This window comes from Amblyomma americanum, chromosome 3 (genome assembly GCF_052857255.1).
Source record: "Amblyomma americanum isolate KBUSLIRL-KWMA chromosome 3, ASM5285725v1, whole genome shotgun sequence".
NCBI classification, from domain to species: Eukaryota; Metazoa; Arthropoda; class Arachnida; order Ixodida; family Ixodidae; genus Amblyomma; species Amblyomma americanum.
This window is the reverse complement of record NC_135499.1, coordinates 72715586-72729380: the sequence shown is the minus strand read 5'-3', so window position 1 is coordinate 72729380 and position 13795 is coordinate 72715586. Positions and strand designations below refer to the sequence as shown.

The 13795-nt window shown below is 53.7% G+C and overlaps 1 protein-coding gene across 1 annotated transcript in view; it reads right to left on the bottom strand.

Moving 5' to 3' along the window:
* The window catches only part of dally (division abnormally delayed protein), a 116012-nt gene that overhangs the window by 12638 nt on the left and 89579 nt on the right, over positions 1–13795 (bottom strand). The window contains exons 4-7 of the mRNA XM_077657483.1: positions 6750–6936; positions 4397–4641; positions 2758–3014; positions 1097–1223 (exon numbers count right to left, since the gene is read on the bottom strand). Coding sequence (XP_077513609.1) covers positions 1097–1223; positions 2758–3014; positions 4397–4641; positions 6750–6936 — 816 coding nt within the window. The remainder of the gene's footprint in view (positions 1–1096; positions 1224–2757; positions 3015–4396; positions 4642–6749; positions 6937–13795) is intronic.

The window sequence follows — 13795 nt, the reverse complement described above, 5'->3', positions numbered from 1 at the left end:
TCCTTTGGGCAAGATGGCAAAAAGGACAACTACAGGCCCTCATCAGCGTTCAGCTTGTTGGATAAGCAGATAGTGGGCAGTGATGGTGCCAAGGGGAGGCAACGGGAGGCAGCCACCCAGAAAATTTTCCGGGCGTGCTTTATTCTTTCGTTTTGAACACAGAGATTTAACACCCCCCCCACTTCCCACCTGCGACGCAACCTGTGCAGGAATACTCTGGTGATGGGTCTGAAATTCAGGGGCAGACACATGATGCACAGCAGAGGTGAGATCTGCAACCAAGCCACAACTGCCAAGGACATGCTGTGGGACATCCACAAAACAGATCGTATTTGCTCGCGCAATTTGTGCCCAAGCATAATTTGTGTCCCCAGTTTATTACCAAAATTTATTTAAAAAAACCTTTTACAGAATTTATACAGATTATAGAAAAAGAAAGCAAGCACGCCAACATGCATGCATGCGGGTGCGCACAGGGCAGGCTGGGAAGATCGGCATGTCCACATCACCCCATGCGGCTGCGCAAAGTGAGTGGTGTAAAAAAAAGTCGGTAATTTGTTTGTAAATTGATTTCAGTAAAGACAAGTAAATTGCGCGCTGCCTATCCAGCTCATTCGTGTTGGCAGTCACTTTCCTGTATGAATGGCTGCAAGAGTAAACTTCTAGTAGCCTCTGGAATGTGTGTCTTGTGCATCACGCCAGAATCCGAATCCAACCGTTCGCTTTTCTGCTGCTCAGCCGGACTACATGCGAGGGCACTGTTTTATCTATCGTTCAATGTTAATTACTCTGAGCTGTGCATGCGCCCTCATGCCGCACGGGGAACTACATACTGTGGGTCGGGGCCAAGCAGGCGGGGGGAGGGATTATGCGTGGACTTATACTCCTATAGTTGAAGTCAACTTTTTTTTTTTTTGACAATGAGGGGTGCGAGTTGCAGGGTCGATTTATATGTGGTAATATACCATATACATTTGTGCACTTTTTTAGGACGTGTTTGTGAAATCTCCATGTAATTTGTGCACCCCCTTTCTGACGCTTTAATTTTAGAGAAAAAGTGCACAAATTACGCGAGTGAACACGGTATATTGCTTACTGTTGTCATTTCCTTCAAGCGGTGAGCGTGCTCGTCCACTTGGGAGTCCCATGCTGACACCTTGTGCCTGGCTTCAGGGTTCTCCTTCTGAGCAGCAATGCCTGGTGCAACCACTGACTTGACATAGCTGCACAGACCAGCGACCCACAAACACACTTAATATTGACATGCACACAACGCTATTGCAAGACTGGCTTGCAAAAACAGGCCGAGGGAGAACAAACACAAAATGTGCAAAGCAATCATCTGCAGGCGATTACATAACACCAATAAGGGTGAAGGCAGCTCAGTAGAAAGACCTCTCCTAGAAATGTTCACTCACCATCACTGTCCTGCACCAACTGCATCCAATCTATCTCTGTGTATTCTGTAATCATACCACTATGCCTGCCTACCTACTAGTTTCAGCAGTCATAATTTCTCCTCATAAGCACAGTGCTACTCATATATTGGCAACTGTTTGTTAACTGGTACGACAGACAACAGAATAGTGCATTACAGCCTGCCCAAGCTCCAGTCCTTCCCCTCAGTTTCAGCTAGCACATCACCCTCCCCATGCTTATTTTCTAATCCATGCTGCTCTTTTTGTCTGTTAACACTATACTTATCAGCTTCCTCTTTATTACAAACAGCACTGCTCATAGTCTAACTACTATACATTTTTTTTGCCCAAAAGGTTTGGCCCCATAGCCGACCACTACCTGGATATATCATTTATATTCAATGTTTCTGTCTGCTGGATATCTGTACGGAGCTGTCTACCAAACGCACTCCCTCCCATTATTATGCGCCTGCCAATTGCTCTCGTATGACCCATAACTGCCTGCCTCAGCTATACGTGTTCTCCCACTATTTACAGTACCTACCTACCTAAGTTAATTAGTTGCTTAACTATGACTCTGATAAGCATTACGCCAGGCATTTTTTTTTCTTTTTTCATATTATAGTTCCTTTACAACAATGCCTATTTACATCGCAATGATTCAAAGTAGTTTGCCTCCCAAGTTTATCAATAAGGCAATTTATTTGAAGCTCTGTAGACTCCCAACATGCGTTTCCAGAATTAGCCCTGCCAAAATAAAGATACGCATGAACTTTTTGCTTTTGCAGATCACTCCGAATATTACTATGTACCGCTCCACCGATGGCAGAGTGACAAGCCGCCACGCGACCGGCTGAAAGGCACTCCCTGCGTTGGTTGACTCCTCCTACTCCCTGAGGTCAGGTAAATAAAAGTGGTGCGAGCCGGGATATATTATCCAATTTGATAGGAAAATCGGTTGCACAGGACAATAATTCGTAGTTTTTAAGAATGCTCGCAGCGTGTAGATAGAGTTTCTGCAGTAAAAAGGCGAGCACAGAATCCTTTTTAGTGCACCTTTAACATATCTATCATTCTCCTTTCCATAGCTTTCAAGCTTTTAGTCAGCCTCCACGTTTCCACCCCACAGTTGAGTACTGGCAAGATGCAACTGTTATATGAGAGTACTTGCCAAATGCTCCCCACCCATTCTTGTTCTCCAAAGTATTTAACGCTCGTAGTCTTGGTCAGCAGTTACTACCTGCCCTAAATAGATGCTTTTCCTGACACCTTCCAATGCTTCGCTGCCTGCAGTAAACACTTGTGCCCTTTTATGCAGGCGGCATATCTTTTAACACACCGTCCAATCTGGACGCCGTTCCAGCAGGGAGGTGGTTTTGAGACGTCCGGGTCGCACACGGCGCCGGCCAAGGAGGAGAATAGGGTCCGCGAGGCGCTGAGCTGTCGCAGGAGCTCGCGCTGGCGCGACCGCAGGGCCGCGTCGGCACCGCGCAGGGTGGCACCCGAGGGCCTCCGACTGGCCGGTCCCTCGGCCCGGGGCTCGGTCCGATTGGCTCCGCCAGAGCGCCGCCGGGGGTCGCCGCACTCCAGCTTCACCTGTGTGCACGAAAGCCAGGAAGTGCAGACACTTGAAGAATACGGAAAAGAAATTTGGTAGTGACAGTGAATGAGGAGGGAATAGATCAGCTTAGCAAAGCTAACAGGATCTTGAGTTCACTCAGGTGCAAAGTAACAACAGTCAATATTGTTGCTGTCTCACTGAAAAGGGGAAAGCATTGTCTGCTCTTGTGCATACTTCATGTTTGCAAGTATTTGTTTATTTTTAGTGCCACTAATACTAATGCCGACGTGCGAGGTGATTACACGGGGGGGGGGGGGGGGGGGGGGGGGAGCGGCACGAATCCATGAGGCACAATGGAAAACCACAAATATGTTCACAAAACATGCAAGATGTCTGTAGCCACTATTTAAAGCCTGCCTTTTGTATTCGATTTCAAACACTGCGCATATAATATTGACACCATTTATATTAACCATACTTGCTCTTAATCTTCTCTGACTTTGGTTACCTCAAGAATTCATTGTCGCTCGGCTGCTAGTAATCTCTTTTTTCATTATTATTATAATTATTAAAATAGCAGCTGCCAAGCACCAGTTCGTGGCTTGAGCAGCGTTCTAGGAATCCTGTAGAAGGGTGAGCAAGAAAGGGCGAGGGGGTAATGGAGAGGAATGCAGCAGAGGGAAAGTGATCAGATTAGTGCAGCAATCGTAACTTGATTCGAACATGTATCGCGCCACGTCTTGGACCACAAGGCTGTGTTCGCCGCCATAATGACTAGGCGAGAAGATGAGTTGCATGTGCGAAAATAACCTCTTAGTAAACAATGCCACATGAGCGAAAATAACCTCTTAGTAAACAATGTCTCTCTCAGTTTCTTGATCTTGATATCGCAAATTCGAAATCACAAAAAAAAACTTGGCTGTGTCTCAACACGACTGAGCTAGGCCATACGGAGCGAAATCTCGATTAAGCATGGTTAGGCACGATTTAGCTTTGGCGCAGCACGGCGCAGCGGTGATACTGCATAGGCGGCAAGCGCTGCCCTTCATTCAGCAAGAGCTAATCACGTGGTTACTACCGTGGCACAACTGCGAGAGCGAGTGGTCAGAGCGGCGGAACGAGCGGTAACAGCTGCGACAAGTGACGTGGTATGACGTCATAGCCGCACCAGTGGCAAGCTTCCAGTTGGAGGTGAAATCCAAGCGCCATCTGGCCTTCAGCTTTGCATGCTAGAAGTGGACCTCTCGCTCCAAAAAGTATCACAAAATTGCAACAACTGCGCTTAGACTCGCGTCACAACAAGCGTAGCCGCCCGGTGAGTTTATTATTTTTCATTTTTACCCTTTTTTTAATGCCAAGGTCATCCCACCTATGCAACGGCCGTTGGATAGATGCGGGAGGAAAGACGGGTACTCACCCTCTTGACCAGCTCGGGTCCGTTCTCCATGGCGTGGATGACAGCCTCGGAGACCCTGGAGTCCAGAAGGGACAGGGCCTCGTCCAGGCTGTAGGCACCTACCAGCCGGGGCAGCAGCCGGTGCAGCGCACTCACCAGGTCTCCCCAGGGGGCCTCCAGGTCCTCCAGTGCCGCCAAGCAGCCACCGCGGGCCGCATTGATGCACAGGCCCGAACAGGACGGAGCCAAGGCACTCTTCTTGCTCGCTGCAAGCCAACCGCGAGAACGGGCCAGGGGGTAAATTTGCTTGTCGGGTCTTTCTCTCCTGTTTACTCCTGCTGCCTGTCGGCGCAGGTTTACAGCGGTGGGTCCTGAATGTACAGAACTGTTCTAGAACAACTGCAGTACAAGGATAAAAGGTACCAATCATCGGCCACGATTTATCACGTTGATGCATCAAGTGGTAGGCTTTGGTGTGATGTCACGAACACTATATGCTTGAGCGCCACCGCAAGCTCACCTAGTCGGTTACGATCAACTCGAAGGGGCGAGTGCCCCTCGAAAGAGGCCCTTCAACCAATGTCATCACGTCATCATCATCATCTTCAGCCTGACTACACCCACTGCAGGGCAAAGGCCTTTCCCACGTCTCTCCAATTAACCCTGTCCTTTGCCACCTGCGCCCACCCTATGCCTGCCTGTGAACTTCTTAATCTCATCCGCCCACCTAACCTTCTGCGCCCCCTGCTACGCTTGCCTTCTCTTGGAATCCACTCCGTTACCCTTAAGAACCAGTGGTTATCTTGCCTTCGCATTACATACCTTGCCCAAGCCCATTTCTTCTTCTTGATTTCAAATAGGATGTCATTAACCCGCGTTAGTTCCCTCCCCCACTTTGCCCGCTTCTCGTCTCTTAACATTACACCTATATCACTTTTCTTTCTATGGCCCGTTGTGTTGCCCTTAACTTAAGCTGAGCCTTTTTCGTTAGCCTCCACATTTCTGCCCCGTAGGTGAGTACCGGTAAGATACGGCTGTTGTACACTTTTCCCTCAAGAGAAAAATGTCATCACATATTCGGTGGCTAACCTGCCTTGCACCATTTATCAGCCGTAGCAACCGAGGAAGTTGACCGCGAGCTCTTGGCAACAAGTCGACGACACTTCGCCGCTTCGTTCTTGAGTTGTGTCAGACTAACAGAGGATAGCACTGCGAAAATTGCCGAAACAGGCGGCCATTCGCCTTCCATAGCTCCCCGATTTGTACCACAGGAAAGTGCTCCGCTAAATTTTGAGCACCTATGTGATTCTAGTCACCCTGCAAACATCAAAATACAAACTTCGGTGTCTTGCAACTGATCTGCCAGCTCTGGCGAATCACTAGGCACAGGCCAAGCTCTATATACCATCCTATACGTGGCTGTCTTAGTCAAATGGAGGGGACGCGACTGCTGCATTAAGGAGACGGATTGCCTTGACCTCCCCAGCCATAACACTTCGTGCAGCTTGTGGTGATTCGAGACAGCCGGCGCAGACGGGCCCAAAATAAAAATAAAAAAGGAAAACACTTGCGCAAGCGCACGTGGGAGCTGACTCACAAACGGGAAGTGCGCGCAAGCACTTAATTCGAATAAAAGGGTGCGTCGCCGCCCCTTAATGTCTGCGCCAGAGCACAACATGATACACAACAGTTTTCATCATGATTCACCAGCTGCATCTGCCTTGTGCAAGCAAAGCGCTGCTTGCACTCCATGTGACATCCTAAAGAGAATGGAAGGACAAGCATGGAAGCCCATCGTGAAAAGCTCACATGGCTGACGTATTGCATAACTTGCAAAAATTTGACCCCAAACGGAAGGTCAACTGACCAGTGCTTAAGAGAGTGAGGCTGGTCAAGAGATATTTTGTCTTGTTCCAGAAGAATTAGGTGGGCGGAGTTCTAATTTGTCGGCGTAAGTCGCATGAAACGACATGAGGCAACATTCTGCGGTAAAACATAAGTAAGAATGACTGTTCTCTCTTACCAAAAAAACTGTCTTTAAAAATACACTGCGGCGCTTTTAACGCAAGCACCATGCGGGTCGCGCCCACTATAGGCGTCCCGCTTCCCGGTGCGCCGAAAAGAAACGGCTATCCTGGGACATGGAAGCGCCTATGTCCCCGGGATAGTAGGGAGTTTTAGAATGGGGGGACCCTATCGATGGGGGGACAGAGGAATAGCGGGGAGCCAGTGCGCATGCGCAGGACAATGACCGGAGGGGAGTTATTGTTCCGCGCATGCTCACTAGGTGCCCCACTATTCCCTTAATTGTCCCCCTATTCTAAAACTCCCTAATGAGGAGGATGAACGAGCAGCGTCGTCGGCCGTCGCTCACCGTGTCCCGCAGCGGCGTGCGGCAGCGGAGCGGTGCAGGCCCCGCAGCCCAATGCCCTGGCCAGTGCCAGCGCGCAGTGTGGCTCGGCATCGTCGGGCGGCGAGCCAGTCGCGTTGACCACTTCCAGCGCCAGCCGTGTGGCCTGAAGCACGGTGCGGACCGCGCCCAGGGACTCGGCCAGCGATCCCTGCGAAAGCGTTAAGAGCAGCATATGAGCGCTGTTGCACTCCGCGGGCGGTCCACGGGCGCTGGGGAGTCCGCTCCAGACAAAGTTTGTTGAGAGCCGGCCTCTACGCCGCTCCCACCGTATAACTTCTTATGACCGTTAGAAAAATATTTTATGCTCATCTTTTTTAGCCGTCAAGCGTACGCATGGCTTTCACAGGGACAAAGAGCGTGGCTTGGGCCGCTTCATGGCCAACTCTTGGAAAGGCTTTTTATTTGCACGGAAATGTTTCTACGCGCGACGCGCCTGTTTTCTTAGCCGTTTCCGAAAAAAGGGGGGGGGGGGGAGCAATGTGACAATCTAATAAAAAATTTCGTGCTCAAGAAAGAACCAGGTCGCCATTTCGGAGCCGCCGATCCATCCAGGACAGACAGTCAAGGCTCGTATACATTCTTCAAGCCATTGCACGGGCCGTTTGGGACGTCCGTCTCATGGCGCCTTCCGCGCCGCAAGGGATATATGTCGAGCCTACTTTATTTTTTTTTCGGCGGAACCGGAAAGTTTACTAGGCCGAACTTGATATCATGCGGAACCAAGGACCAAACACGATCAATAAAACACACAACACTAGACATAGGCAACCGAGGAATGGCCGTGCGGGTAATATTGGCAAAACAGGTGTTCTCCCGTTGTACCGAAAAGCGGCGCATTCGCCCATGTGCAGTTCTTTCCCTCCTGTTTTCGCCGTGATTGCACAGTGCTCGATAATCGGCCAGGGGGTCGAAAACCGGACGAGGACAACAACGGTAATCTAGCAAGCAGCACGCACGCGCCTGCGTCCCGTCACGTTCGTCGGCGGTGCAGGAATACACAGCCGCGGATGACCCGCTTTCGTGTGTGGTCCGGAGAGGTGGTTTCCGCTCTTCCTTAGATGGTCGCGCCGCGTATTGCCATTCCGTCAACGATACGGCACACCAACTCCAGGTCTTGTCTCCTGACTGGTCTGAAAGCTTTTTAAGCGGCGATTTTTGATCCAGAGGCCATCATAATGCAACCTCTTTATAAGGTAACACACACCGCGATGGGAAATAGTAAATTATTTGCGGGCCGCGGTAATTGCTTGCTCAAATATGGAAAGAGACGAGCGAAATTGGCTTGTATTGCGTGGCTTAATTAAACAGTGATTTTCGCTCCCATCTCTGAATGCGACCTAAAAGGCAACACACCCTCGCGGAAATGACAAATGGTTTGCGTGGCGTAAATGCTGAGAAAAAAGAAACGACGAAAAGTGTCCAAGTAAAAATGGGATTCAACCTATCTTAAGCGTTCTCAAGCAGCGCTCTGATCCACTGCGCCACAGAAGCGGCGATAACATGCCGTGTTAATTCTGCGCTTACCCGTTCTCACAAATATTATATAATCCGATAGGTGGCGCAGATGAGTTGGTGCCGTTGGCGGTTCACAAACATGCGGTCGCGCCATCCTCCTTTTCATTTGCTGCGATCTACTGCCTTCAGTGATACACAGGATCCATTATTTATGGAAAAATAAAGAATTGAATTCAAGTCGTAGTTTTATGCTCTCTCTCAAATTGCATTCAGCAAAGGGAATAAAAGTGAGTAGCAGTGTAAGCGAAGGGTTAAGCACGACAGCGAGTGTCCAAGTGAGTAAGAAAATAGGTACGTGAGCGAACGTGCGGGAAGGCGAGTGCAGAATCGGCACAAGAGTGGGCAGGCGACAGAGCGAGTGCGTTGCCGAGCGAGCAAACGATTGGGTTGGTGAGTGGTCCAACGAGTTGATTGGCGAGTGAGCCAAAGAGCGGGTAGGCAAGTGCGCCAAAGAGCGGGTAGGCGACCGAGCGAAAGAGCGGGTAGGCGGGTGAGACAAAGAGCGGGTAGGCGGGTGAGACAAAGAGCGGGTAGGCGGGTGAGCCAAAGAGCGGGTAGGCGACTGAGCCAAAGAGCGGGTAGGCGACTGAGCGAAAGAGCGGGTAGGCGACTGAGCGAAAGAGCGGGTAGGCGACTGAGCGAAAGAGCGGGTAGGCGACTGAGCGAAAGAGCGGGTAGGCGACTGAGCGAAAGAGCGGGTAGGCGACTGAGGGAAAGAGCGGGTAGGCGACTGAGGGAAAGAGCGGGTAGGCGACTGAGCGAAAGAGCGGGTAGGCGACTGAGCGAAAGAGCGGGTAGGCGACCGAGCGGAAGAGCGGGTAGGCGACCGAGCGAAAGAGCGGGTAGGCGACCGAGCGAAAGAGCGCGTATGAGACCGAGCGAAAGAGCGCGTAAGAGACCGAGCGAAAGAGCGCGTAAGAGTCGGCCGAGCGAAAGAGCGCGTAAGAGTCGGCCGAGCGAAAGAGCGCGTAAGAGACCGAGCGAAAGAGCGCGTAAGAGACCGAGAGAAAGAGCGCGTAAGAGACCGAGCGAAAGAGCGCGTAAGAGACCGAGCGAAAGAGCGCGTAAGAGACCGAGCGAAAGAGCGCGTAGGCGACCGAGCGAAAGAGCGGGTAGGCGACAGCCAAAGAGTGGGTAGGCGACAGCCAAAGAGCGGGTAGGCGACTGAGCGAAAGAGCGCGTAAGAGACCGAGCGAAAGAGCGCGTAAGAGACCGAGCGAAAGAGCGCGTAAGAGACCGAGCGAAAGAGCGCGTAAGAGACCGAGCGAAAGAGCGCGTAAGAGACCGAGCGAAAGAGCGCGTAAGAGACCGAGCGAAAGAGCGCGTAAGAGACCGAGCGAAAGAGCGCGTAAGAGACCGAGAGAAAGAGCGCGTAAGAGACCGAGCGAAAGAGCGCGTAAGAGACCGAGCGAAAGAGCGCGTAAGAGACCGAGCGAAAGAGCGCGTAAGAGACCGAGCGAAAGAGCGCGTAAGAGACCGAGCGAAAGAGCGCGTAAGAGACCAGGAGAAAGAGCGCGTAAGAGACCGAGCGAAAGAGCGCGTAAGAGACCGAGCGAAAGAGCGCGTAAGAGACCGAGAGAAAGAGCGCGTAAGAGACCGAGCGAAAGAGCGCGTAGGCGACCGAGCGAAAGAGCGGGTAGGCGACAGCCAAAGAGTGGGTAGGCGACAGCCAAAGAGCGGGTAGGCGACTGAGCGAAAGAGCGTGTAAGAGACCGAGCGAAAGAGCGTGTAAGAGACGGCCGAGCGAAAGAGCGTGTAAGAGACGGCCGAGCGAAAGAGCGCGTAAGAGACGGCCGAGCGAAAGAGCGTGTAAGAGACCGAGCGAAAGAGCGCCTAAGAGACCGAGCGAAAGAGCGTGTAAGAGACCGAGAGAAAGAGCGCGTAAGAGACCGAGCGAAAGAGCGCGTAGGCGACCGAACGAAAGAGTGGGTAGGCGACAGCCAAAGAGTGGGTAGGCGACAGCCAAAGAGCGGGTAGGCGACTGAGCCAAAGAGCGGGTAGGGGAGTGAGCCACAGAGCGGGTAGGCGAGTGAGCCAAAGAGTGGGTAGGCGAGTGAGCGGAAGAGCGGGTAGGCGACCGAGCGGAAGAGCGGGTAGGCGACAGCCAAAGAGCGGGTAGGCGACTGAGCCAAAAAGCGGGTAGGCGAGTGAGCCACAGAGCGGGTAGGCGAGTGAGCCACAGAGCGGGTAGGCGAGTGAGCCAAAGAGCGGGTAGGCGAGTGAGCCACAGAGCGGGTAGGCGACCGAGCGGAAGAGCGGGTAGGCGACCGTGCGAAAGAGCGGGTAGGCGACAGAGCGAAAGAGCGCGTAGGAGACCGAGCGAAAGAGCGGGTAAGAGACCGAGCGAAAGAGCGGGTAAGAGACCGAGAGAAAGAGCGCGTAAGAGACCGAGAGAAAGAGCGCGTAAGAGACCGAGAGAAAGAGCGCGTAAGAGACCGAGCGGAAGAGCGCCTAAGAGACCGAGCGAAAGAGCGGGTAAGAGACCGAGAGAAAGAGCGCGTAAGAGACCGAGAGAAAGAGCGCGTAAGAGACCGAGAGAAAGAGCGCGTAAGAGACCGAGCGGAAGAGCGCCTAAGAGACCGAGCGAAAGAGCGGGTAAGAGACCGAGAGAAAGAGCGCGTAAGAGACCGAGAGAAAGAGCGCATAAGAGACCGAGAGAAAGAGCGCGTAAGAGACCGAGAGAAAGAGCGTGTAAGAGACCGAGCGAAAGAGCGCGTAAGAGACCGAGCGAAAGAGCGCGTAAGAGACCGAGCGGAAGAGCGCCTAAGAGACCGAGCGAAAGAGCGCGTAGGCGACCGAGCGAAAGAGCGCGTAGGCGACCGAGCGAAAGAGCGGGTAGGCGACATCCAAAGAGCGGGTAGGCGACTGAGCAAAAGAGCGGGTAGGCGACTGAGCAAAAGAGCGGGTAGGCGAGTGAGCCAAAGAGCGGGTAGGCGAGTGAGCCACAGAGCGGGTAGGCGAGTGAGCCAATGAGCGGGTAGGCGACCGAGCCACAGAGCGGGTAGGCGACCGAGCGAAAGAGCGCGTAGAAGACCGAGCGATAGAGCGCGTAAGAGACCGAGCGAAAGAGCGCGTAGGAGACCAAGCGAAAGAGCGGGTGAGAGACCGAGCGAAAGAGCGGGTAAGAGACCGAGCGAAAGAGCGTGTAAGAGACCGAGCGAAAGAGCGCGTAAGAGACCGAGCGAAAGAGCGTGTAAGAGACCGACCGAAAGAGCGTGTAAGAGACCGAGCGAAAGAGCGCGTAAGAGACCGAGCGAAAGAGCGCGTAGGCGACATCCAAAGAGCGAGTAGGCGACATCCAAAGAGCGGGTAGGCGACATCCAAAGAGCGGGTAGGCGACATCCAAAGAGCGGGTAGGCGACAGCCAAAGAGCGGGTAGGCGACTGAGCCAAAGAGCGGGTAGGCGACTGAGCCACAGAGCGGGTAGGCGAGTGAGCCACAGAGCGGGTAGGCGAGTGAGCCACAGAGCGGGTAGGCGAGTGAGCCAATGAGCGGGTAGGCGAGTGAGCCAATGAGCGGGTAGGCGACCGAGCCACAGAGCGGGTAGGCGACCGAGCGAAAGAGCGGGTAGGCGACCGAGCGAAAGAGCGCGTAGAAGACCGAGCGGAAGAGCGCCTAAGAGACCGAGCGAAAGAGCGGGTAAGAGACCGAGAGAAAGAGCGCGTAAGAGACCGAGAGAAAGAGCGCATAAGAGACCGAGAGAAAGAGCGCGTAAGAGACCGAGAGAAAGAGCGTGTAAGAGACCGAGCGAAAGAGCGCGTAAGAGACCGAGCGAAAGAGCGCGTAAGAGACCGAGCGGAAGAGCGTCTAAGAGACCGAGCGAAAGAGCGCGTAGGCGACCGAGCGAAAGAGCGCGTAGGCGACCGAGCGAAAGAGCGGGTAGGCGACATCCAAAGAGCGGGTAGGCGACTGAGCAAAAGAGCGGGTAGGCGACTGAGCAAAAGAGCGGGTAGGCGAGTGAGCCAAAGAGCGGGTAGGCGAGTGAGCCACAGAGCGGGTAGGCGAGTGAGCCAATGAGCGGGTAGGCGACCGAGCCACAGAGCGGGTAGGCGACCGAGCGAAAGAGCGCGTAGAAGACCGAGCGATAGAGCGCGTAAGAGACCGAGCGAAAGAGCGCGTAGGAGACCAAGCGAAAGAGCGGGTGAGAGACCGAGCGAAAGAGCGGGTAAGAGACCGAGCGAAAGAGCGTGTAAGAGACCGAGCGAAAGAGCGCGTAAGAGACCGAGCGAAAGAGCGTGTAAGAGACCGACCGAAAGAGCGTGTAAGAGACCGAGCGAAAGAGCGCGTAAGAGACCGAGCGAAAGAGCGCGTAGGCGACATCCAAAGAGCGGGTAGGCGACATCCAAAGAGCGGGTAGGCGACATCCAAAGAGCGGGTAGGCGACATCCAAAGAGCGGGTAGGCGACAGCCAAAGAGCGGGTAGGCGACTGAGCCAAAGAGCGGGTAGGCGACTGAGCCACAGAGCGGGTAGGCGAGTGAGCCACAGAGCGGGTAGGCGAGTGAGCCAAAGAGCGGGTAGGCGAGTGAGCCACAGAGCGGGTAGGCGAGTGAGCCAATGAGCGGGTAGGCGAGTGAGCCAATGAGCGGGTAGGCGACCGAGCCACAGAGCGGGTAGGCGACCGAGCGAAAGAGCGGGTAGGCGACCGAGCGAAAGAGCGCGTAGAAGACCGAGCGAAAGAGCGCGTGAGACCGAGCGAAAGAGCGCGTAGGAGACCGAGCGAAAGAGCGGGTAAGAGACCGAGCGAAAGAGCGGGTAAGAGACCGAGAGAAAGAGCGCGTAAGAGACCGAGAGAAAGAGCGCGTAAGAGTCGGTCGAGCGAAAGAGCGCGTAAGAGTCGGCCGAGCGAAAGAGCGCGTAAGAGTCGGCCGAGCGAAAGAGCGGGTAAGAGACCGAGCGAAAGAGCGCGTAAGAGACCGAGAGAAAGAGCGTGTAAGAGACCGAGCGAAAGAGCGTGTAAGAGTCGGCCGAGCGAAAGAGCGCGTAAGAGACGGCCGAGCGAAAGAGCGTGTAAGAGACCGAGCGAAAGAGCGGGTAGGCGACAGCCAAAGAACGGGTAGGCGACTGAGCCAAAGAGCGGGTAGGCGACTGAGCCAAAGAGCGGGTAGGCGAGTGAGCCAAAGAGCGGGTAGGCGAGTGAGCCACAGAGCGGGTAGGCGAGTGAGCCACAGAGCGGGTAGGCGAGTGAGCCACAGAGCGGTTAGGCGAGTGAGCCAAAGGGCGGGTAGGCGAGTGAGACAAAGAGCGGGTAGGCGACTGAGCGAAAGATTGGGTAGGCGACCGAGCGGAAGATCGGGTAGGCGACCGAGCGGAAGATCGGGTAGGCGACTGAGCGAAAGAGCGCGTAGGAGACCGAGCGAAAGAGCGCGTAAGAGACCGAGCGAAAGAGCGCGTAAGAGACCGAGAGAAAGAGCGTGTAAGAGACCGAGCGAAAGAGCGCGTAAGAGACCGAGCGAAAGAGCGCGTAAGAGACCGAGCGAAAGAGCACGTAAGA